We start from the raw sequence: 25,735 nt of genomic DNA, 5'->3' as shown, positions 1-25,735 counted from the left end.
AGAAGAAGCATCAAGCAGCTGACAGGAGTGGAGCCTGAGGGAGAAGCACCAGGACTGTCAGGGGGATATAGTCCATAGTAAGAGGCACAGGGAGGTGGCAGAGAAGGGGATACATCATATTGGCAGAAATGTTCATTTCAAGCCCATACTTAATATTAAAGTGTTTATCAGCCGATACATTCCATTTTTAATCGTGCATTCCTAGTTTTGGAAAATTTGAGAAAACTAAATGAGAAAAACCACAACAATGCAGGTCAAATGTTAGAAGAACGGTTTAATCATACATAGTCACAATTCTGCTTCCAAAAATGAGTTTGTTTTCTTCATCTAACATCTGGAAATGTACATAAGGCCACCTGAAAATGTACATGACTTTGACAGTGTGACAAAACTCATATGTTCATATTTATATAATTGACAATATTTTACATTGCTTTTGCTTACAAGGTAGTAGCTGTTCCAAAATACAGCACTCTTCTGTACAAAAATAATTCTTGTCATATCCTGTGAAGTTTCCATGGTAGCAGAGAGGACTAAATGCAGCCTCAGTTTTAGTACTTTTTTTTTTTTTTTACTATTTTAAACTGTCACACATCAGAAAGACTATCAACAGTGGATGTTACAGCTCCAGTACAAATAGAGGCTGGCCTTTCCCATAACAGATTAAAAATAAAAACCATGCCAGATTGTGAATCCATAAAGTTTTTTTCTTCTTTAAAATAACACTTGATCAAATAAAACTGTATACATTATATTCAAGGGGAAAGGAGTGATGAATATACACACATCAAAATGCACATTTTTGCCTTTTCTCCCCAAAGTGTAAAAGACATCCCATTTACAGCATAAACGTTTACAAATGTACAACTGTACAGACGAAATAAAAGCATCACTACAAATTTAGCAAGGCCTGTCAAACACCACGACTAGACATTTTTCAATTTAACTAATAATCTTACACTTATTAACTGCACATATACTACATGTATTCTACAATTATTCATATGAAGCAAAGAAGCTGTCACTACAAGCATTACAGGTGACTTGTAAAGCTTCTGATGGCCCCACCAGCCTCCACCAATGCACTTGCACACCCAACCAAATGAAAAAAGAAACTTTAAAAAACAAAAAACAGAACCATTAAAAAAAAAAGGTTCTTTTGAAAATCCCTTTCTTCCACTTATCCCACTAATTCTGGTTCATTTCATCTCTGATGTACAACAGCTGGGATAAGCTCCATGTCACAACTTTTTTTTTTTTTTAAACATACTCTGACCTTCAGGCGGTGGGGGTCCCATCATTGCTGCAAGCCCCCTACCCAAAAGCAACAATTTACTCATACATAAAGAGGCTATACATTGCTAAACTACTTCTACGCAAGAGATGATTATTCAGTACATAAAGATACCGTTTCCTAGGGCAGTGTTCATCTCAAAACTACAAGACAGATAAGATGTTACACAAAACATGATAAAGAAAAAAATCATTCCAAGGATTAAAACCTGTCACAGCATGCCAATGCATACCCCCCTCCCACCCACTATCCCACAAAAAGCCCCCCACTACGGTAATATCATGTGAAGATTATACCTGGTTACACGCCCACTGTACAACCAAACCTCATGCTCTGCTTCTATAAGTTAATGGTAACGTTTTATCTTGCATAAACCCCACGTGATCACCTGGATGAGGGAAAGTAATACAGCTCAAAATGGGGCTCAGTGGATGCAAGCAGCTCACGTTTGCCAGTCTGTAGGATTTAGTACCGAAACTTTTCAGACCACTAGCTGCTTGTCAACGGGGTAAACGCTTGAGCCGCTTAGCCTGGAAAAACGAGGCAATGAAAAAGGCAAGAAAAACCCACCATTGGAAAACACTACCCTAGACTAAAGCACCAATCCCCAAAGCCAAGCTTGCAAACTGGTCGCCGAGACCTCTGGGTGACTGTGGCACCTGACACATAGTCCTCACCTGTGGACGGAGGCGTTTATATCCATCCATACTATGTAGTGCTATTTGAAAACTAATCCATCAGCTGCTTTGGCATGGGAAAACATTTTTACTGTGCATGGGATAATATACAAATATAATATTCAATTGCCTAGACTTAATTAGAACAGCTGACATAATAAGTCTGGTTACAAAAACAAATGGAATTTTTGTTAAAAGGATCACTCAGTTTAGCCTTATAAAGTCACTTGCTGGTGTTAATTGTAAGAATTGTAAATTTCAGCAAATGTGTATAAGTTTTTTTTTTCTACACAGAATTTACAAGGTAAAAAACTAAATGTACAAGATAATATGAAAACCAGTCAAATACATCAATTACATCATTAACAATGGGCTTGTGCTTTACCCAGGAAAAACGGCCTGCTGACTGTGCGTCCCCTGGGGGCCACGTTGAAGACCTGCACCAGGGGTGGCAGAGTCGCAGGGGTCAGTTGTCACAGCGTTCTTAGGTGAAGTTGACTTGTCTTTTTTTTTCCTTTTCTTTTTTTTTGGTAATTCCCAAAAAGTGGGATGACAGAGGGTGTTAAAGGCTAACCCCTATGGCTAAGGAGCATCTCTCTCACAGAACAGGGGGTTTGGGGCTCCTACTCCTCCACTTCGTCAGGGGATCCAGGGTGTCAATGCGACTACATGAGGCCGTTCGTGGGGCCACCGATGGGGCCCAGTTCAGATCCACTCTTCATGTAGTACTTTTCTAGCTTGGCAAGAATGTGTTTCCCGTAGGTGTACTTGCGCAAAGTGGCAATGTGAGGCCGGATCTGAAAAGGCAGCGAGGGCAATAATCAATCAATTAGCTGACAGAAAATGATTCAGCAACAGAAAGTAAAATTCATTCTAGCTGCAAAAAAAATATATTGTCTTCAATGATTGAATTATATATCTTAAAGTTTTGGACTGATGGTCATAACACAAAAAAAACTAGTAAAATGGGCAGATTAATTGAGAAAATTAGTTGCAACCTAATTCCACCAAGTCCAACACATAAGAATATAGGAGAAACAAAAAAGCAAGATACAACATTCCCAAGCCAAATACTCAATTATTGCATAACTACAAACAAAATTACAAAATAAATAGTGTCCACTACTCGCTCAAGCACTCAAGTTGGTTTAAAAAGGCAAAATGTTCAGAATGTATCACTTCTTCTTCTGTCACCACTTCTAAATTAATGAAATAAAAAAGTACTTTCACAACCACTAAATCCAAGCCTGGATTTTTGTGATAATATTAAAAAGTTCAACATCACTTTTGGATTTTGAATCCAGAAACTGCACTGCAAGTTAGCTCAGACACTTTTTTCATTTGGTCCAAATTATATGAATTCACTAGAGCAAAGCTGTGCACCATCTTGCTCTGCATATGGACATGTACACACATTCAGTAGTTTACCAACCTTGTGCATGATGATTTTACGCTGAGCAGGTTCTGCCATGTCAATCATTCTTTGGACAACATAATTGGCGTACTGGTCCTTCATCATGGTGTACAGGGCGCTGTGGGGGCCATCTTTCTGGCAGCACACTTCATCTATGAGCAGAGCTCTCTCAGCACGCGAAGAGTGGATCACACATTTCTCAACAACATTACTGAAGAAAAAACAGACAGAAGATTCTTTTACAAACAGATTCATAACTGGGAAGGAGTCATAGTGACGACCAGTCAGGGAAGATGCTTTATTTATTGTTCAGGCTCGCTGAGATGTTGGAACCCTTTTCTATTGCCATTATTTGTGGCATTACTCATAGGCAACAAATAAACAGTAACGCTGGGTAGAACACTTTCAACAACAACAACATTTACAAATCTCTCACTGACCTACAATTTACAAGTGTCTGTGTGGTTATGAGACATTCCATTAAATTTAACTTAAGGGTAGGTAACAAGTTCTTAATGCCTTTTAGTATAGGTCATGATGCACTTAAAAAAAAATATATATATATATATACACACACAGTTTTACATACTTTAGATCCTTCAACAGACTGGTGTGTAAAGGGGCTCAGAGCAAAAAACTAAAATTCAGCAATCATTCAAGACTACATTTTTTCCCCCTCTCCACAGGGCTTAGCACATGATGTCATTTAACAGTCATGCCTCACTGATCTTTAGTCAGCAGCTGATTATCGGACTGGTTCCTGCAATGTGCTTGTGGTCAACCTGCAGTATGTAATGATATTGTTCTGCCTGAAGCAGGGCTGCTAACTGGGTTGACGTTTACAGCTTGTATTTCCAGTACAGCTATGATTGTTTGATTCACTGAAAGAAGAGGCACTGGCAAGTGGATCTTACAGTGAATTAAATGATTAGCTCGTGATACAATTGACCCATTTGATTATGATTTTCTCTATTGGATTAGCTGTACATTTATTCCATCAGCAAAAGAAGAAGACTGGTGTGTGAATAGCAAGGACAGTGTTAAGGTTGTTGATGAAACTTAAAGGGGGAATAAAACAATATAAAAACATATAGCCATAGCAGTGAGTCCCTGGTAATTGAACAGATTTTTGGGGGGATAACAATCTGTACGAGTTTTATGAAACATTGTAAAGTCAGAGGGGATATCTGGTAATCTTGTCAACCCAGATATACTTCTGCTGCTACATAAAAACATGGCTTACCTTGCAAATTTGTGTTGGCTCAGAATAAGAACCTTTCCACGGACCTCTGTGACTATCTTGCTCTTATCTTCAGGTCTGCCATGCTCCAAAACATGCTGAATGACGTAGTTACCGTACTGATCCTGTAGGAGGCAGTGGAGGTGTAAGCACAACGCAAACAACGATCTCAATATTTATTCATCACAAAGAATCAGTGATCACCCTGAACTCTGATTGATACTCATGCACTACGTCTCTCCATTCGTCTCACTCGGTGTGAAAAAAAAAATAAAAATCATGCATCTCTACAATGATAGGTAGACGAGTGAGTGACACCCCCATTTGTAGTCTTATAAATACCCTTACGTCATCACTGCGGAAGGTCAGACAAAACAGATGCTGCTGGTTTGGAGTGTTGCTAACCAAACAACACAACCAATAGCATCTTTGCCCCTTCAGAAATGGGTGATAGACAGTTATGGGTGTAGTTTTAGTGTGACAAGATGGAGACAAAAAAACCCAAAAAACAACTCACCTGACCAAGCAACAAATAAAACCACTCTGAAAAGATCTTGTTAAAAGTAGTAATTTGTTGGGTAGGTAATGTGATCTCCACCTTTAATTTTACACTATTTGCCTTCAAATGCATTTCTTGTCAATCTGTTTTAAGAAGAACCCGTATCAATTTGTGCTTGGATTTGGCTTTAAGTCAAGTATTCAAGCTCAACATAGAAGTATTCTGGAGGACTACATATGTCCAACTCAGTGGTCTAAAGAGTTTCAAAGTCTTGGGGATCTTCTATCAAACAGTTCAAATAAATATAACAAGAAGAAACAAAAACAAAAAACATTGAGAAGATGGATAGAAAAACAGATTGAACAAGAAATGCTGTAGGCAAACGAGAGGAATCATCAGACAGCAGGGAAGCCTTGTGAATCCTCTGTGGCATAAAGCAAGAAGGGGGAGGGGAGGCAAGAAAAAAGCTCAGTGGGTTAGGAGAAGGCCTATAAAAAGGTGGGATTTGAAGAATTATCTAAACGTTAAATCAGATTCTTTATTTAAAAAAAAAAAAAGAGATAAAAAGGGAAAGAGGAAGGAAGCACGGAGACATCCGCGAGAGAGAGGCAAATTGCTCTGACCTTGAACAGTGCATCACGGGACACTGTATAATATGTTTTGGGTGTCATCTCCAATGATACGCCTTGATATTTCTAGATGGAATAAGTGAGGGGGCAGGGTGGATGTTTAAATAATCACATATGTCAGATGTAATGACAGCTAACAGTACAAATACATTCATTCTTACACTTTACATTTAGCAGACCACAACTACACAGGAACAATGACAGGCTAAAAATATGAAATGTTCAAACACAGAGGAGACATGCAAATACACAAGACAAGCACACATCTCAACAATGATCAGTCACATCTAGCAAAACAAACGTTGCATCTACGATAAATTTGGGCTCTGAAAAAAGATTGGAGACAGATGTGCTCACCTGGCCCAGCTGTTCAGAGTGCTGGTGCAGCTCTTCAAGGATGGGCAGAGTCTGCTCCTGCGTGCAGTGCTCCAAAATCCTTTGGATAACTCTGCAACCATAAGGGTGTGTAGACAGCACAAACACCTGCAAAAACAAGAGGAGAACAGTTGGTATGCAGTAGCACAAATATTACACCAGAACTAGAATATTATAGCTGCACTAAACTGGAGTAAAAGGGACCGTTAAGATGCTTCTTTGCTCAGTTTTTATCCCTAGGCTGTTTCTTTAATCTATGGAAAATCTTAAATTGGCTTGTTCACAGATTCTTGTACTGCCTTTTAATTTCTAGTATCTCGTCACCACACTTTCAGTTGTTGTAGAAATCTGAGGTCAGCCTTGTTGATCAGCCACGACTGCACAACATTGTGCTCTTTGTTGTTTTACCATTAATTACTTTTAATTCCAAAAGACGTTCAGTTTCAGTTCAGCTTGTTCTTTTTGATCGGTAGTTCACATGCTTTTGATAACCTGAATAAAACTAATTTGATGCAACTGTCCTGTGTTTGATTATTTTTTTCTGTATTTGGGTCATGTTTCTGACCACTGATCTGGTTGTTTCTTTTTACATTCTTGTATTTACATAAAACAGTGCAACTGGTTAAAGTAAATGGATGATTCACTTCAAAACTGAAAGCTGATGGAAGACTCAATGGGATTACATTTCCATTTCAATGACACTGAATGTGCTCATAATACTGATAATAATACTAATAACACTACTACTAATACTAATAACAACAACAACAACAACAACAACAACAACACCACCACTACCACTCACCTGGCCCTGGAAGGCATCAATAATGAACTGCAGGGCTTGAGGCTGCACACATTCTATGCACTTCTGCACCACATGGTTGCCATTCTGGTCCTTCACACACTTCAACACATGGCCATCCAGCTCACGGACAATGTCACTCTGAAATGAAGAATACAGGGTACAGGGGAATTTTTTTTACTAAATGTCACTACCAAAATTTAAGATGTTGGATAAGAACCCCAATAAAACAAGGTTTGAAAAAACAGTTTAAAAAAAAAGTGAAATCTCACTTACAATTACCTGCTGGTCAGAGGAAATGGACTCCAGGGCTTTCTGAATGACCCTGCAACCATACATCTGCAACGCCAGAGGGAGGACATGTCCACGGATACGTGTTGCCAAGGCTAACTTCTGGTCTGCACTTCCAAACTGCATGACACAAAAAAACTATTGCAGACATGCTACAAAAACACTGTCACCTTTTTAGGTAATTGGTTACTGGAATGACACCAGGATACACTTAAACTGTCCCCACCTCAAAGAACTTTTGGATGACATAGTTCCCAAAGACATCAGTCATCAGCTGGTAGGCTGCCTGCAGAATCTCTCCAAATACCATCTGCCTCTCAGCAGGAGTGGCCCTCTCAAGCTTCTGCTGGATAAATCTAGATAGACAAGATTAGAACATGAGTTGACAGAATATAAAGGAATCAGATTTCACCAATGCATCTTACTTATGTTACGATTTAAGCTGATGAGATCTAAAATTTAATAAGATATTTGAAAGTGCTAGAATGAAGCTGCAGTTCAAGTCAGAAAACATCTCAGCCACCTGGATCCATGTTGATCTTGAGAGAACTCCACCATGTGTCCTGGCAGGTCACGGAGCTGGAGGTTTGGGAAACGGTTGTTCCTGAAGTCTTCCAGTAGGCGGCTGCGTCCAGATGGCATTACATCTGAGCGGCTGTAGCGGGGCCGAGACGGAGGGAACAGCTGGCTGCTGGAATTGAACAGACTGGACGTCCCGCCGGTGCTCCGGTACTTGGCTTCAGCACCGGGTGCTGCAGAAATGTAACGCCCGCTACCATTCGTCAGGCCACCTAGGATTGCGGAGTGATAATCATGACCGTACACTTCTCACTGATAATAGTGACATTAGTTGAACATAATGCAAAAATATTTGTTTCTGGTACAACATAGTGAGGGAACTTAAATATGAGTTATTATTTATTCCCATTAATATTAGACTTACCTAGGTGAAGGCTGGAAGAGGATCCATGAGAAGAGGGGAGAGATGGTGGAGGAGTGAGTGGGGAGTGGCCTGGTGTGAGACCAATGGGGCTAGGTGAAGAGGAGTAACCCAGGCTATTGTAAAAGGGCTGGCCGATGGGAGTTAAACTGCTGCCGCCTCGTTTGTATAAGTCAGAGCTTGCTAATAAGGAGTCCCTGCGAGACACACTGCTACTAGTAGAGCTGGAAACTGAAAGAGATAAAAGAAAAAGGAGGAGAAATGTAATATACCAACAAGCAATTGTGGAAATATCAAAGATATATTACTGAAAAATCTAATAGTAAAACAGTAACAAATTAAACATACAGATGCTCAGAAAACCAAAAAACACTCTTTTTTTACTTGTGCTTTAGTCACTGACCTGAAGAGCCAAAGCCTCCGAGAGCAGAGCCCAGACCCACACCAAGGGAGCCACCGGTGCTGCTGAAGCCCAGGGAGGAGCTTGGTGGTGGCGGGGCAGCAGAGGTGTGTGAGAAAAGGGAGCTGCTCTGAGAAGTGTTAGGGACTGATCCAGAGCCGTAGAACGAGCTAGATGGCAGGCCACTGCTGGGTGGGGGAGCCTGCTGCTGCTGTGGCTGGGGTTGAGGTTGAGGCATGGAGCGGTACAACCCGTTGGCTGGAGGACCAGACATGTTGTTACCAGAGCCAGACGCTGACACCGCAGCTGCTGGTGAAGGGAGAGGGGGCAGTATGAGGAATAAAAGGAGAGCAGAGGTCAACACAGCGCAGAGTAGTATAAATTAAGTAAGAACAGGGAGAAGTCAACATGTGACTTTGTTATGGTAACAATGTAAAAAACAGTTAAATGTACTATGAAATGAGGATGGGGTTAGTTTTAAATGGCAGAACTGACATTGGAAATCACTGTGGATCAAACAGATATAGTTTTCAAGTCTACATGAGTTTGGTGTGATGATATATGTCCAACATCTCTGTATTTTATCATTTTCCACCAGGTATTTAAATACTTGAAATTGAAGATTTTAAATGTGTAAGAAGTTGAAATTAGTTTTGGTCTATCACTGATTCCAGATGCCTTGTTTCAACATATTGAAAATGATCTGCAACTACAGATGGACTAGTACTAACCAGCCTGTGCTGCAGCAGGGTTGATGAGGAGAGGAGTCTGGACTAGACGAACTGGCCCACCTAGACCAGTTCGGGCACCCGGGCCCATCACCAGGGCCCCAGTCTGGTCATAGTACGCTGCAGGGGCCAACACTTGATAACCTGAGATGATGAGGAGAACAGCAATTAGAGATGAATATAAAACCATTTCTTAAAAACACAATTAATAAATTGTGATCTTCACAGGAGAAAACACAATCGTCAATGTCAGATTATTATGATGTTTAAAATGTGGTTATCACAATTCAAAAATCCTGCTCACAGAACACTTTGTAGGGAAGATGACTGTTTGGCTATTAATGCCTTTGGGTAAAATGATGGTATAGCAGCTGTATGAAGTCTACCCACCGGACATTCCTGCGTATGCCAATGCAGGGTTCGCAGCAGCTGCAGCAGCTAGAGATTCTTGCTGACTCTGCTGTCCTTGTCCAGGTGTAAGAGGACGCTGGTTGTTTCCTGTGCGCATCACCTGAAGAAGATGTCATGGATATTGTCATACCAACAGGCTGCCATAGTACTGGATCAAACCTTTCAAACATATTGTGCACTTTAGGCCCCGAAAATATAGTATCAAATCTAAAGTAGTTTCGAATGACATTATATTTTCAAATAAGTAACAATCCATATTCAAGTGATTTGATTACATTTTATTAATGGTGACGTGGGAAATGTCCTATGTCAGAAACAGTCCTAAATCTAACACAAAATGAGTGTGTTCACATAGACACTCAATGCCCATAGTTAGAAGCTGAATAAGAAAAGGTTTTCAGGCCTTCCAAACATTTTGCAAGTAAAAACCTTCTCTTTATACAAATTAAATAGAAATAAATCCCAAGCACAATATTCTTTTCTAAAATATACACTGTACAGTTCAAATGGAGATGGAATGAACGTTATTTAAGTCAGGGAAAATCAACCAGGCTAAAAGTATATGAACCAAATTATGCGTAACAGTTCTTACCTGTGGTTGGCCTGGCCCTGGTCCCTGATTGGATGCTTGCTGATTAGCTGAGTGATTGGCAGTAGATGCAGCCTGTTGCTGGAAAAGATTGGCTGGATACACACCCCAAGGAACACCATAATACTGTGGTGGAACCACTGTGGGGCCTGAGGAAAAATGTTGGTGCAACTTATCATGTTGGCACAACAATAACATGTATCAAACCCTGCTGCATAAAAGTGATGTAAATATGCTATATGATCACCTGCAAGTGTGGCTGCTGCCGCCAACCCAGCGGCAGTGTAGGGATCGGCTCCAGGGGGGCCCGCATTAATGATGTAAGGGTTTGGCACAAATGCAGGAGTGAGGCCAGCTGAGTAAAATGATTAACAGCCATGTAATTCACATTTCCATATCAAACCTCATTCAAATGACTCCAGTAAAACAGTAAAAGCTGATCATGAGGCATATTCAGACACATATAGTGCAACTGTATTACAGGACAGACTGCACTACACACCGAGTAAAATACAGCCCGTCTTACCGAGATGCTGCTGCTGGGCTGCAGCCAGGGCATATTGTTGCTGTTGAGCTGCTGTGAGCTGCTGAACAGTCAGGGGATTAGATCTCTGGAACAACTGGAAACAAACAAACAAACAAAACAACAGTTCACAATCTGTTTTGCAAATGTTCAATAGGAACTGTTAATAGAAATGGTTTGGGGTTGAACAGACCTGCTGTTGAGAGTTGTAGTCAAACAATCCCACTGGAGTTCCCGAGGAGTCTACTTGAATCTGGTTACCAGCATAGTCAAACTGGAGGGACTCAACCCCAGCCTGTTGCTCCATACCTCCCATGTTGTGGGCCTCTTGGTTCTGAAAGTCCTCAGTTGGGGCCTTGTTTTGAGCTGGGTTTTGTTGTTGGAGGACATGGGCGTGGTGCTGGCTGATCATCTCCAAACCTGTCTGACTGGGACCCATTCTCTCTACAGCCTCAGTGGGAGAAGCTTGACGGCTTCCAGGGGTTGGACTGGGTGTGCCAAGAAGTTAGGTGGCAAGCAAGAAAAGGGATCAGCAGGAGGCAAGCAAGACAAGGGCACTTGGCTTGGGTCTTGAGGAGTTGTAGCATTCATTTACCAACAAATAGCTTGGACTGTACAAACGGTGCACTGCTATGTTCACAGCTATACTGCCTCAATGTCACGCACCCGCTCTCTCTCCACCACTCATTTATTACATGCACAACCTGCGCACTGAGATATCCGTTAAAGGAGCTACAGTACTTGTATAACCCATTTTAATTGTGATAGTAATTTAGTTAAAATCACATTAATATTAGGGTAGGAAAAACAATCATCATCAATATACAATCTGCACCAATTGGAGCATCAGAACATAAATATCAGGACAGTGACGAGTTAAAATAGCCTCCAGCATTTGTAAAACTGAAGGATTAAATAAGGGTGTAGGAGAGGGATTAAGAAACTAAATTATAGCTCACAGCCTATTATAAAACATCAAATACTTAAATGTTTACTTCGTGTTACTCTAAAAAAGAACACCTACTTGAAATCTTTGCAGTCTCTGTCCATGCCATTTAGCAGACCTCTTCCATTGGCTTTAGCGGGATCACTCTCCTCTCCCACCTTCATCTCTGGACTCTTATCCTCTTCAAATGGGGACACGTTCTCTTGGGCATCACTCTTCTCTCTACCATCTTGGTCAGTATCGCCTCCACCCTATATTAATAATAATCCTGAGTAAGACTATGTGCCACCCATGGGAACAGGGGTAGAACAAGCAACTGTTATTGAGGCGTTTGACTTACATAGCCACCATTCCTGTAGCGACCGTCCATCTTGTCACCAGGAGAGGAGCTCAGGACATACTCCACCATGCTCACCCCCAGGCCTCCACCTTCTGAGCGAGGTGAAAGCACAGAATTGGCATCACCATTCCCATGGAAACTCTGGCCTGGTCGCCGCTGCACCATGATTGGCTGAGACACTGAATGATCTAAATGAAAAGCCGTGATCAAATATCTAAATAGTTGTGTATGTAACCTATAGTTGGGTAAAAACCTATTCATAAAAAGGTAACACTGAAAACCATGATCAATGGATGAGGATTGATGCTAATGTACTTACAACCAGACATGGCCTGAAATTAATCTTTTTAAATGGGGGGGGAATCCCCCCCCCCTTCTTACCGCAGATTGTATTTTGGCACTTTCCTTCAATTTAAGGAACTGTATTATATAGAAATTAGTTATTAAGTATACACTTTAATAGTTTTATTCTCTGAACTACAGTCACCTGCAACACATGTGCAATATAATTCAATCCAATACAACAGCTCTGCTATAAATTCTGCTTTTTTTGGAGTTTATATATTTTCAGTTTTTGTTGACATTGTCAGAAAAGTGATAATTCTACTTTGTTTATTAATGAGGTTGTACTAAGTGGTGGTGGTGTACCTCCTCATGTATGTTAATGGAGTGGACAAAATATTAGGAACACCTTTCAATATAATTCACCCTAATACACCACAATCACTCAATAATGACCATAAAGCAGAATTTTCACCTAATTGTCAAAAAAATGTATAAACTTCATGAATGTAGAATTTATAGCAGAGCTGCTGTATTGGATTAAATTAGATTGCACAGGTAAAGCCATTGAGTGTATTTTATATAGTTAACTTACTCTCTGAACTATATTTTATAGTTTTATTTTTTTTAAGTTCTCTAGTATTATACAGTTAAGTAGTTATATTCAGCTTCAGTAGCATCTTGTTTTTGTTGAATGCCTCACTCTCTCTCTTCAGGTCTGTTGAATGAGAAACATCTGAGTGACTTAAAATTGACGTAACATCAGCTGATAAAACACTGCAGCATTTTACACATTGCGCCGCTAATATCACCTGTTTAGTTGGAGCCGTTCATATACTCTGAGCCGGTTAGCCTGAAACTTGTTGCTATAGTAACGTCACAGTTACCTGTCTGAGGATTAACATTGTTAATGTTGACATCACATGGCGCTACCGGTGTCATTAGTTTTTAGGGCTCCGCTGCTTTTTTTCTGAGCAGGTTCTGCCTCAGATGATGTAGATTTATGTTTTAACCAGCGGTCTGTGTTTGTTTCCTTAAACTTAATATCACTGTTAGCGTGTCTGCATTATGCTAGCGGGAGGTACAGAGAGCTACAGGTGTGTTCAGGATCGAAGTCAGACAGTCGGACACAGCGGTTCTAGCCAGTCGTCCTGCAGTAACCACCGCTGCAGACGTTGGTTGAACATTAATATACATCGCTGTAAATGTGTGTGGGAATTTCCCATATTATAAGTGTTGGATTTGCGGGAATCAATTAAATTGTGCGCAATACCCGCAATCCCGCGCTGAAATTCAGGCCCTGAACCAGATCGAAATGATTCAGAAAGAAAAGAGAACAAAACAAAACAAAATAGACATAAAGAAAGTAATTTAAAAAGGAGTAACTCACGAGATGATCCCCATGCATTGTCCCTCCACTCCTCTCCAAGAAGCATCCCTTTCCTTCCATCCTTAGCCAACTCATCAGAATCCCATAGCTTTTTTGCTGGCAAAAGCTGTAGATGGAAAAAAACTAATTTTATAAAAGGATCTGTAAGATGTACATGTAGGTGCAGTGTTGTATTTGAAAGATGCTACTCTTAACATGGCTTCAGAGCTGCAACAATTAGTCCATTAATAGAAAATTAATTATCATCCATTATGATAATTGATTTTAGTAATTATTAAAAGCAAAAACTCTGCTGGTTTCAGCTTTTTAAATTTGATGATTTAATGATTTTCTTTGTCAACCAAAACAGCAAACAGACATTTTTCCTCTATTAGACATTCTGTAGCCAACAATTAATTGAGAAAGTGATCAGCAGATTAATCAATAATCAAAATAATCCTTAGTTGCAGCTCTACATGGCTTATTTACTGTTATCTTGGTTAGCAAAACCTGTTCTAACTTAAAGTGGCACTAAATCAAAAATCTATCTGTAAGTACGATCACTCCAAACATTTTGCCTATAGATTTGAAGGTGGCTGTAGAGAGATTGTAGTTAGCTAACTTAATCAAGAAGAGATTATGTGTATTTCAAATATCCTACAATATGTTTTAATGGTAGGAAAAAACCCAAATACTATAAAAATATCTCAACGACCACAATGACAACCAATCACACATGTCATTTTCATTTTTACTTTGAAATTTATAAAATTGGGGGAACGGATGGATCTTGCTTACCTCTCCCATCCCCCTTGACTCCAATGCAAGAGCTTGAAAATCATAGTTCATTTCATCCACAGCACGGACCTGAAACAAAGGGGAGGACAAAGGATATAAGTTTACACACCAAATTTGATTCAACAATATTCAAGTGACACTACCTGGCGAAGACCACGACATAGAGATACGTTTGTTCTGCTCTGAATTTGTACTTACTAATATTGCTCACTTGAACATTTTGGTTCTGTGAAATAAACAAGCCAACTACAAATGGCCTTAGCATCAGTTCAAAAAGGTCCTTCAACCAATTAAAGATTGTTGTTCAATACAGAAGCATTTTACATTAAGTTTGTTCACCACAATAGATTTTTTAATGGCTCTTTATGGAAATGTAGAGTTGTCCCAATACAAAACTTCAACCTGACTTGACTGTTGAGTCTAGAGATCTTTGGCATAAACTGCTACCTTTCATTTCATCAGACTGACTGATAACCCCATGGTTAGTCCAGTGTATACATGGGGGCCTGGTTGAACAAAGGTCTCAAAACGTACGTGGGGATACAAAGTGAAGAAAATGGATTAAGATGCCATGTCTCCTCCCAATTCAAAAAGGTTAGAAAGCTTGCCCTAAACCAGGAAATTAAAGAGAGGAAAAGGTGTGGCTGATAAATTGGCTACCTAATTGGTGTAGATGAGACAAGACCAGTCCAGTGTGTATCTAGCCTATTTAACGACATAAAACATATATTAAGATCACTGCAATAATAATAATAATAATAATAATAATAATAATAATCTTGAGTTATTTTACCTTCTTGAGTGTATCTCTTAAATTAATACAAGTCTACTATTTATAGATTATGTATAAGCCTTTTACCTGTTCCAACCAGATTTCACAGTCTACTCTGTTGGCAAATTTCACTTGGAAGCATTAAATTTAAAAAAGTGGGTTAACTGAGAAGTTGAAAACCAGAAACCTGAAAGATTTACATTTTTGAAATATAAAAGAGTTGGCTGTTTTGGGGGATCTAATCACAAGTGGACAGCTCTAAGTACAGGTGTGAACGCACCCAAGATGCATTGAGATCTGATCACTCAGGCCACGTTCAGCAGTGATCTGGGTCACATATGGCCACATTCTTTAGCAGTGTGTGCGCAAATGTATCCTGGGCCATATTGAAGGACTGGCTGCTCAACTGACATCCTCTGCATAAGTCGAAGCACATACTCAATCCGCAACCATCTGTGTCATATTAAAGTATAAAACAAAAAGAAGCAGCCACAACAATAGACAAAATGGATTCTAGTGGATGAAGTGCAAACGAATATCACCGTCTGATTTCCATCTGGGCCAAAGAGTTTTGATTTGGCCAAGCACCAAGATCTTTGGAAATCTCTTCTTTTTCTTAATTTTCAAGCACACTAGGCATAGGAGGTGCATCACTGCCTTCCGCTGGTTAAAAAACAACCGCGCATATGGCCTTTGCAAATGAAAATGATGTACGCATTTATTTGCATATAGAGCTAGAAGGTGAGATCCAATCACTAGTGGTCACTCGAGCCGCATGTGGGAACATACTCTAATGCCAGGTGTGGACTGACATCCTGCTGTCTGCTTGTGATCGGATCACGCATGTTACTGCTCGTCAGTGGTTAGCACTGTCACCTTGAACAAGAAGGTCCAAGCTGCAAAACTAATCATCAGATGGGAGCCTTTTTGTTGGGGAATTTGCATGTTTTCCCTTTTCCTGTGTGGGTTTCCTCCAGGTACTCTGGTGCCCTGCCACAAGCCATAGACATGTGAGTCAGGTGATGCGGTGTGCAGCAGGAAGATTAAATACAATCTGAGAAGTATAGTTTAAGTCATAAATCCGTCAATATTGAGGGTGCCAAAATATTGAAAAGCATTTTACAATGCTGCAAGTCGAGATATTACAACTTGGGCCAGTTATCACAGTGAGAAATAGAGGCCGCTCATACAACATTATACCATCTGTTGGAATCAGTGTAACTTGGCTCCAAAAGTGGACGATGGCTGTGGCTCTCCACTGGTCATGCAGGGACATTTTCCTGCTCCAAACTATCATCATTATTATATTGGCCTTTAAAAACCCACTGTCAGTTGACCTCTAGTGAGACTTACACTCCTGCTGTGAACTGCAGCAGCCAAAGCACTGGTCTCATTCCTTTGCCAACTGTGAATGAAGATGCTATGCTTTATTTATACAGTGATATGTCATCTTGCCACACCTCGGTCTGTATGTACTTTCCCTGTGACTGACTGATCTTTCCAGTGTACAGCGCATATCATCTAATGTGTGCTATGTGGGGGTGGAACCTCAACCTGGGGTCACGATCATAAAAGGAGTTCTCAATTCTCAAATTCTGCTCAGAGCAGTAACCTGCTTGAAAAAGGAACAAGAGCATCCTACACAGGAAGTCTTATTGGATGGACACATTCCTTTGCTGGGAATGTAAACTAGATGCTGCAGTCAAATAAAAATGTGTAATTGGTGTCAATCAATAAAGCACTAACTCAGGAGTGGCCAATAGAATTCGCATTCTCTGGATTTTAATACATGAATATTGATTACCTTATTTCCTCAAATACAAGACTGTAATCGATTAAAAGCTGAGTCTCCGATAATGGCACAGGGGAGTGGCTGACACAAACCAATAAAGGCTGGCCCAAAAAACAAGGGCAGATAAACTCCTGGTGCCCGTTATAAAATGTTTGTGGCCGTTAACCATAAACAGTAGTTACATAGATGTAACAGTTGTATGATTACATGTGTAGGCCTCCAGCCAACCATGAGTGAGAGGGGAGGTGGACAAAGGAGACGCAATATCAAGAGTTACTGTTCCTCATATTAGAGTAAGTTGACTCCCAGTAACTCTAACAAATATTTAACAGAGCAAATGAAAGCAGCTCAGAAAACAAGGAGGCTTCATACTAAAATATGATCAAATATACTTATCAAACAGAGGAATTGAGAAATCAGGCCCCTTCTCTAACATAAGTCTGATTTTCCAATAGAGGCCTGGTAGTCTCTGAAGTTGAAGTAAATAAGAGGTCCTGGCCACTATTTGAGGAGATATTGTAATTAATCATCAGACTTTAATTATCATAGCTGTTGTTACTGCTGCCTCATAACTGCTGTGTAGTTTTAGCAACACAAACATTTTAACTGCCTGCTGGTGTCATTTACATTCAACCACAGTGGAATAACCACTTAGCATCAGAGAGCAAAAAAATACAAGTTGTAGTGGGATGGTCCATTTTAAGTTAAGTTTTCTTCCCCAATGTGGTTATGCTACTAAATTATTTATACACATTATACCTTAAAATCATAAACTGGATTAAAATTAACCTTGTCAACCCACATTTTCACCTTGAATTAGTCCTTTGTTTAAAAATAAATAAATCAGGAAATCATACATTCATTTTTCTATGCTAAATGAATGTTTTGTATTTTGAATTGCTGTCACCACATGCCATTGAGGGCTACCATTAAAAAACACTTTTGTGGTGAGTCTGATGGGCATTGTTCTGGTTAGTGAAAAAGAGTGTGCACTCAACAAATGAACCAGTACAAATTATTAGCATGTCATCATGTTTTGTTTTTCCAGTGACACTGTCAATATCTCTAGTATAGTCAGTTCTGCAGTTTAGGAAAAATTGACAAACCCTCTGCCATACCACAGCTTTTCATAAAGTACAGTATGTGAACAATATGCAATACGTCTAATATTGATACAACATTCAGTGAAAGTTGAGCCTCAACGATGCAAAATATTGCTGTCTGTCCATCAAACCCACACTACATTTGATATAATTTCAGTGACTGTCCTGTTTAAAGGCTCTTTACCTGATCAATATGATTGGCATCTCCAGTTGGCCAACGATGCTTGCTGGGCGTGCAACCTCCAAGCTGCTCCCCAGGCTGCCTCTGAAAGAAGTATCCAACTGTGGCATCATCCTGAGATCGTCCACTCAGTGGAGGCTGCGGGGTACCTGGGTTAGGGTTAGCTCCCCTGTCCATGCCCTGTAAATGTGGGCCTCCAGGAGCCTGACCAGCTCCCCCAACTGTGGTTAGGGGCCCTCCACCATGCACTCTGACACCTCCAGTCTCAGGAGCGCCATTTGCATGCAGCATCCCACCTCTTGTCTCCTGCCAGGCCACGTCATTCATACCTAGGATGCTGCATGGAACGCTCATTCCACGGGAAAGCCTAAACAAACATAACATGATGATTTAGTCAGTAAATAAATATTCATAATTCAAGTTTACCTCTATCAAATCCATTGATAGTGACATGAAAAGCAATCATATTAGAGGACATAGCCCTTTTCCACATCTCCACATGATTAAATATCACTGAGTTAAGTCTACCAGACTGATTTAGCTGATTTAGCTGTCTGATTTAAGTAGTTTTATTTATATAAGCACCATAAGTCAATGTAGCGCCCATTGTATGGTGACAGTTACTGTATCCTGGTGATCTTTTAAGTAATGAGAACTATAAGTTACGGCATATAGCCGTAATTCTCACTCCTGTGTGACCCTTGAATTAACTTTTCAAATGTTGTTCAGGTAAAGGATGCTCCAAGTGGAAAAATAAATAGAAAAATGGTACAGCTTCAATATCTTGGTCGGGACATGACTAATTCCCGAATAGCTAACTTGACTCCATGCCATGACTGTAGATTGTAGCAATAGTCAATGTTACCCTGAATAAAAAAATACACTGCTTGGTTCACAACTGCGCATTAAGGGTATGCGAGTCTAAATTACCGGTTTGCTTATTCACGAATGAGCAGGAAAAGAACAAAACAGGTGTCTGACAAAGATGTTGATGGCTTGAAATTACATGTATGCTAAAGTTACCGTTAGCCTAGTGTTAGCTAGAGACCACAGAGCTAACGTAACACTACCATTGATGCAATGTGACTGCTGACGAAAAAGACACTCAAAATGGGAATTACTTATTAATGCCACGATGAGAATTGTAGTTAGCTCATGAATATGTTCCTAGCTACAACTATACATTACCGGTCGTTGTGGCAAAGTGACGTGCCTTTTAGCAAGCGAGCTAGGTAGCTAACCTAGCCAGCAAGTACGTTGCTAATGAGCAAGCTAGCTGGCCAACTTAACGGCTTGGGGTGGACATTTTACGCCAGCGTTATTTTAAACGTTCCACTTGTAGTAGTTCGTATTTATGTGGTCTATTATAGTTTTCTTTTCGCCAATTCGTTTAATTTATCTGGCGGAATTCGGACATGCTTGCCGTTATTTGACTGGAGATAGTATTAGCGATAGCAAGCTCATTAGCCAAGCGGCTAACGCTAAACGCAGCAGGCCTTCTGTTTATTATTGGTCGGCTACGCTAGACATCATAGATACATTTATTGTTTGACCATTGTTTTAAGACTAGCTCCTGGCGTCTGTGTTGTTAGGTAGAAAACAAGCTGGCTCTCTTCGCTCTAAACATCAAATTGGTTACATGCAACAAGACAAAACACGGCAACATACCCAACGTAAGAGCTAGCCGACGCTATTTGCCAAGTTGGTGTGTTGTGTGAGCCTAAAACATCAACCAAACACTCAGCGGCTGAACAACATGGCCCCCCTTCAAGTTACAAACAGAGGGGCCTTTACCGCTAAACAAAAGGGGAAATACTCACAGCACGGCAGTCGCGACTAACACTGTCGATTTACACAACCTTTTGCTTCCGACGTGAAGAAATAAAGAGGAGATACTTACGCGCTGTCTTGTCGAGAGAGGGGCTCTGCTTGTTGCACGCCGTCAACCTGAATCTATATTGTTTTGTTTCCTTGCAGAGAGAGCGGTGATTTAGCAAGGCTGGGTGGTCAAAGCTAAGAGTTTGCCTTCGCTGGTGCCCCCTCCCTGTAAATAGCGTGAACTACGTAGACATGCAATGTAAATCTGCCTTCCTCGACGTACCTTTTGTGCATCATGGAAGGTAAATCTGCTTCAGTGTGTTTTTAATTTCCTTCAGCATCGGCCATTCGATATCTTATACATGGAAACATAAAATAAAATAAGAATAAAAAAACAAGCATTTACATAATGCTAATAATGCTGGCATAAAATATGTCTAGGTTGATTGACCCAATTATGCTTATTTAGTTTAAAAATACAAAATGTACAATACATTTCACTCATTTCAGCACACCTTGTAGCTATTCTTCACTTGTTTGCACCATTTATACCCTGTTTACGGTGTTTATATTCATTCATTGTGTGTATTTCTGAAGGTTGTTGTGTTGCTATTGTGTGTAAACTCATTGAGAGGCACTAAATCGGAGTCAAATTCCTTTTACGCCTTAACGTACTTGGCCAATAAAGATTATTCTGAATGAGTCTTCATTGGATTCTTGCTAATTCAATATTGTGGACAACGTTGACTCAGTAACGATACGTGGCAAAGGCGAAAACAGTGCCCAGGGTGTGGGTATTACTGTGTACGGTGTTTTAATGGCCCCTAAAATGAATCATATCCTTTATCATATGTTACAGTGGATATTACAAAAACAAAAAATCTCCCGAAATGCATCACTATACAGTTAGATTTGGTTGGTTTGGGCTGATCCTGGGTCGGGTGGGTCCTCGTGGTCCATGACCCTCCTCTGCATAAGGAAAACCGATGAGATCCAATCACCTCTTCCTTTACAGACTGTGATCTCACCTCCCTATTTCCGATTGGATTGCTATATTTAGGAAACCACCCTGCGCTTTATAAAGAGATCGCAGTGGTTTCTGGTTAAGGTTTTGTAGTTGGGAATCAGGAGCGGCTTTCGGGGACAAGCCTGTTTAGTCTCTGTTAGAGTAGCCTATATAAACTGAGGGAGCGGACACCGCTGGCATTTTTGTATTTTGGAGACTACATGTGAGCGAGAGGCTCTGGGTAAAAGGCAGACATGACAGACATACGTAAGAAACTTGTCGTAGTGGGGGACGGCGCATGTGGAAAAACATGTCTACTGATTTTATTCAGCAAAGACGAATTCCCCGAGGTGTATGTTCCGACTGTGTTTGAGACATATGTGGCGGACATAGAAGTGGATAACAAGCAGGTCCAGCTGGCTTTGTGGGACACAGCTGGGCAAGAGGACTACGACCGGCTGCGCCCCCTGTCCTATCCGGACACTGATGTCATTCTGATGTGCTTCTCCGTCGACAGCCCGGACTCATTGGAAAACATCCCCGAAAAGTGGGTCCCTGAAGTCAAACACTTTTGTCCCAATGTACCTATTATATTAGTGGCCAACAAGAAAGATCTGCGCAACGACGAGAACGTGAAGAACGAGCTGTCCCGGCTGAAGCTGGAGCCAGTGAAAGCAGAGGATGGCCGGGCCATGGCCATGCGCATTGGCGCATATGACTATTTGGAGTGCTCTGCCAAAACCAAGGAGGGCATCTGGGAAGTGTTTGAAACTGCAACACGGGCAGCCTTACAAAAACGAAAAACGCCATCAGGTAGTTGCCTCAAATGCTGTGTTATGATGTGAATCGACGCTGTCTAAAGAACTGTAGGCTATAACGCGCACAGCCAAGACGTTTCCACCGCTGGGATATTGTCTGAACATGTACGGGCAGTGAACATGGTTTGGATACTCCCTCCTTGCGTTCAGACGACCTTGGTTCAACCAAAACGAATGACTGCTAAGGAGTTCTGCTGAACACACAGACCGTAATCATCTGATATCGGGGTGTGTGAAAATGCACTGATTACAGCATGTTCTTAGGTCACATGATCCTGGTCAGACTGGTGGAGGGGTAAAAAGGACAAACCACTACATTTCAGTGGAGGCCTTATTCACTCCCCCCTAATGTGGCCAAGGCCTTTCTAAAGGCCTGCTTTCGAGGCAACATTTCAATTGCTCACTTTTTGTGTTTGCATAGGCCACTGCCTTTCTGCCAAGGTTATACTAATAAGCAAAGCAGTGAAATTGCACTCGTTATTTATGTCCACATTGTATTGTAAAAGGACTGTATTAAGTTTGGAAAATTGCACAGCATCTGAACACCACAGTAATTCACTGTTTGTTTTTGTTTTTATAAAATTATGAGTCCAAGCAAGGATGCCGATAGGGTTCTGTATAGTTTCCTCTGATGTTTTACACATTTTGTTTATTTTTTTGGTAATGCATAAAGTTTACAGTTAATGTCTGACGTTTGTCAGCTGGAGGCCCATCCAAAAAGTATGTTTTTGATTCCACAGTATTAACTGCCTAGTTTAATAGCTGTTTTGCAAGGTTTCAGTTCAGTGTACAAACAGAATATGTCATCAGAAATATCTTTTTAAAGTTAGCTTAGCATGCCTCTATTCCACATTTAATGCCTGTTGGTTTCTACACAGTAACTAATTTTGGGAGGACATTGATGAAGTAGCTGCTTTTTAAATATGGCTTATGAAATAATGGTTTTATTGAAGCACATACTGTTCATGAACTCTGCACTCCAGGTCTAGCTATTTCAGAGGCTGACATATCTCAGCTGTTTCAAAGAGTTGGAAGACCTGCTTGACATCTTCTATTTAGGTACAGCTTCATTTCTAGTTATGTGGGTGATATTTCCAGACAAGACTGAACACTGGTGTGTGAGTGCTCTGCTCAATGAAACAAGTTGTCCGAGAAAGAGTTGTGATAAGAGTGGGCTATGTCACAGCTCTATGAGCCAGTAGCACAAAAACTCACATGGGATTAGGTCATATGATGGCCATTGACAACTTTGATGGAAATGTATCATGAAACGGTATGATATCATAACCATAAAATAATTACATTAATATAAGCAAATATCCCTTTGACTGAGACACTAGACAAAAAACTAATGTGAAGTAATAATGTTTTCTGAAGCTGTAAAATGTTTGTTTACAGCAGTAAAACTGAATGATGATTGGTTGTCAAATACACAAGTACTAATTTTCAAATGCATTGTCTTTCAATATGACCGTGAATGTACCTCAATTTTATTGAGTATAAAATATTTTTGGGGCTATGAAGTATGTGACAGAAATCCATTTGTATGAATTAATTTTCCATACTTGTGGAATAAATTCAGCTCATGTTTGATCTGTGCGTACACACAAGTGTTGTGTAACTGTCCTCTTAGACGATTGTGGGAGTGCTTGTTCAAATGACAGCAATGAACATCAATTACAGAGACTGTACACTGGGAATCTAGGGAAAAACCCTGGTTGATTTACTATGCTGGTTATTCTTCTAATGGTTACTTGAGAGAAAAAAGCTTCATTTTGCTCGAAACTTTGTCATTTTCCATGGTCCAATAAGCAATTATAGTAAAGATAAATCAGAGTTTATCTGAATCCACTCAGAGTTACAATGGTATAAAAGTCACATTCCTCCCTGCCCTCTGTTGCTGGGCTTTTTGCTGACTTACAGGACAGGAATGCATTGTGATGGACTGGTTAATTTTCCCACACTGGCCCCCCTCTTGTGCCTCTGATTTCCCGTGTTGTTAGGTTATTTGTCACTGATCAGACAGTGCAGTTTTCATCTTTTCTTTATTTTACTTTTTTTAAAGTAAAAAAACAACAACAAAGAAACAATGAAATGATGGGTAAGAAAAATGCTGAAAATGTGCCAAACTTATCTGTTTGTAAGAGTTTATCAAATTATGACCACATTCATGTAATGACATAATTTGCAGGTTTGAATGGTAGATCAGAAACAACAATGGACTTGTTTGTGAGGAAAAACAACACGGTATGTAAGGGAACAAGCAGCACTGTTTGGGAAAGTCAATAAAAAAAATCAATGTGTGTCACCATCTCAAGTTTTCCATTCTTTAGCCTCGTTTTTTCACACTAAAAACATACTTGAGTCTTGCAGCTGGCATTAGTTCCATGATACTTACAAGAAAAGAAAATATTTATTGACAAGCATATGATGCTGATTTTTATATTTTATTTCATGACATGTCATTTTTTTCTGGTTTTGGAAAGACACAGTCAACCATAACTTGAATATAGTCTTTGTGATGGTATAGTGTTTTCAGTTTGAGTATTTACATTATTGATACTTTATACTTCAGTTTTACTACATCTCAGAGGGATTTTACTTTTTCTCCACTACATTTTATGACAGCTGGTCAATACTTTACTATTTTATGTTCTAGCTTCTAAAATACGATCAGTTTTCAATTGCATTTTAATTGCTTTTGATACTTTAGGTACTGATAAGATATCCATACTATTAGTCAAGTAGTATTTTACATTTAGGACTTATACTTGTAATTGAGTATTTGTATCATTACTTTTACTCATGTAAAAAATCTGATTATTTTCACTTTCACCACTGCTTATGATAACACATTGCCAATAGTCATCACTGGAAAACTTAATTAATGTATTTCAAAGGGTGGACACATTTTAGGGTTTTAAGTTTTACTGTTATTAACAGCAACTGTGAAACTGACTCTGTACCTACTCATTCTCATTGTTTAATGACAAGAAAGTGTCACGCTGTGTCTGTGTCACAGAAGTTATTTTTGTCTTGACTAAATTTAGATCTGAGGATACAAATTACTCATGGGCGTATGGCAGGGAAGTATAGTCGGCTTTTTAAAATGACACCATATTGTGACTGTATCCAGTTAAGTTGTTTTTTGAGTATCTTGATTATATGTGGGAAGCATATCTGACAAAAACAGTCATTTTATGACAAATGTGTAATTAGTCAATGGATTTTTTAACAAATAGAAAAAGAATGAGCAACAATTTCGATAATCTTTTAATTGTCTGTAAAAGTCCCCTTAATAGAGTCTAATAGAGTCTTTAATCCCAAATATTCCTTACTTCCAGCCTCTTAATTGTGAGGGGTTCTTTTTCTTATATGACAGTAATGTAGGTTCTGGATTGTTGATCAGACAGAATAAGCATTTAATGGGCAATATTTCACCTTTTTTAACATTTTACAACCAAACAATCAAATTATTCAGAAAATAACTAGCAAAATCAATTTGCCCAAGAAAATATCTATTATTCCCTCAAAACACTCTCTTGAAGAAATAGCCATTTACATTACACATACAGTGTGTAAAAATCATATCATATAGCTTTTGCTTACATTCTTACTTCTATAAGCCTTCCAAGAAGCTACACATAGACATTTAGACATTTATGTTAAATTATATTAAAGAAATACAAAGAAATGTA

General features: G+C 39.8%; 2 protein-coding genes across 9 annotated transcripts; one reads left to right on the top strand and one right to left on the bottom strand.

Moving 5' to 3' along the window:
• Window positions 1-256: 256 nt before the first annotated feature.
• pum2 (pumilio RNA-binding family member 2) lies at window positions 257-20,426 on the bottom strand. Of its 8 annotated transcripts, none has more exons than XM_053337186.1 (23): window positions 20,296-20,426; window positions 18,399-18,762; window positions 14,548-14,616; window positions 13,771-13,876; window positions 12,099-12,286; window positions 11,837-12,009; window positions 11,006-11,300; window positions 10,816-10,909; window positions 10,537-10,644; window positions 10,293-10,438; window positions 9,680-9,800; window positions 9,293-9,433; window positions 8,565-8,870; window positions 8,165-8,392; window positions 7,745-8,012; window positions 7,448-7,577; window positions 7,207-7,341; window positions 6,934-7,071; window positions 6,111-6,236; window positions 5,748-5,819; window positions 4,629-4,750; window positions 3,404-3,596; window positions 257-2,768 (listed from the first exon to the last, which is right to left on the bottom strand). In XM_053337186.1, the coding sequence occupies exons 2-23, from the start codon at window positions 18,747-18,749 to the stop codon at window positions 2,637-2,639; spliced, it is 3,642 nt and encodes a 1,213-aa protein (XP_053193161.1). In that variant the 5' UTR covers window positions 18,750-18,762; window positions 20,296-20,426; the 3' UTR covers window positions 257-2,636. The 8 variants fall into 8 exon arrangements, with proteins under 8 accessions (XP_053193161.1, XP_053193166.1, XP_053193165.1 ...); XM_053337191.1 differs by having other exon boundaries at window positions 7,213-7,341; XM_053337190.1 differs by having other exon boundaries at window positions 8,565-8,867.
• A 919-nt stretch (window positions 20,427-21,345) lies between these two features.
• On the top strand, window positions 21,346-24,355 carry LOC128377268 (rho-related GTP-binding protein RhoB-like). Its single transcript, XM_053337195.1, has one exon. It carries the CDS (start codon window positions 21,474-21,476, stop codon window positions 22,062-22,064), a length of 591 nt encoding a protein of 196 aa, XP_053193170.1. The 5' UTR covers window positions 21,346-21,473; the 3' UTR covers window positions 22,065-24,355.
• Window positions 24,356-25,735: the final 1,380 nt, after the last annotated feature.

This window comes from Scomber japonicus, chromosome 17, assembly GCF_027409825.1.
Source record: "Scomber japonicus isolate fScoJap1 chromosome 17, fScoJap1.pri, whole genome shotgun sequence".
Taxonomy (NCBI): domain Eukaryota; kingdom Metazoa; phylum Chordata; class Actinopteri; order Scombriformes; family Scombridae; genus Scomber; species Scomber japonicus.
The sequence above is the reverse complement of the archived record's forward strand: the minus strand, read 5'-3'. Positions and strand labels throughout refer to the sequence as shown.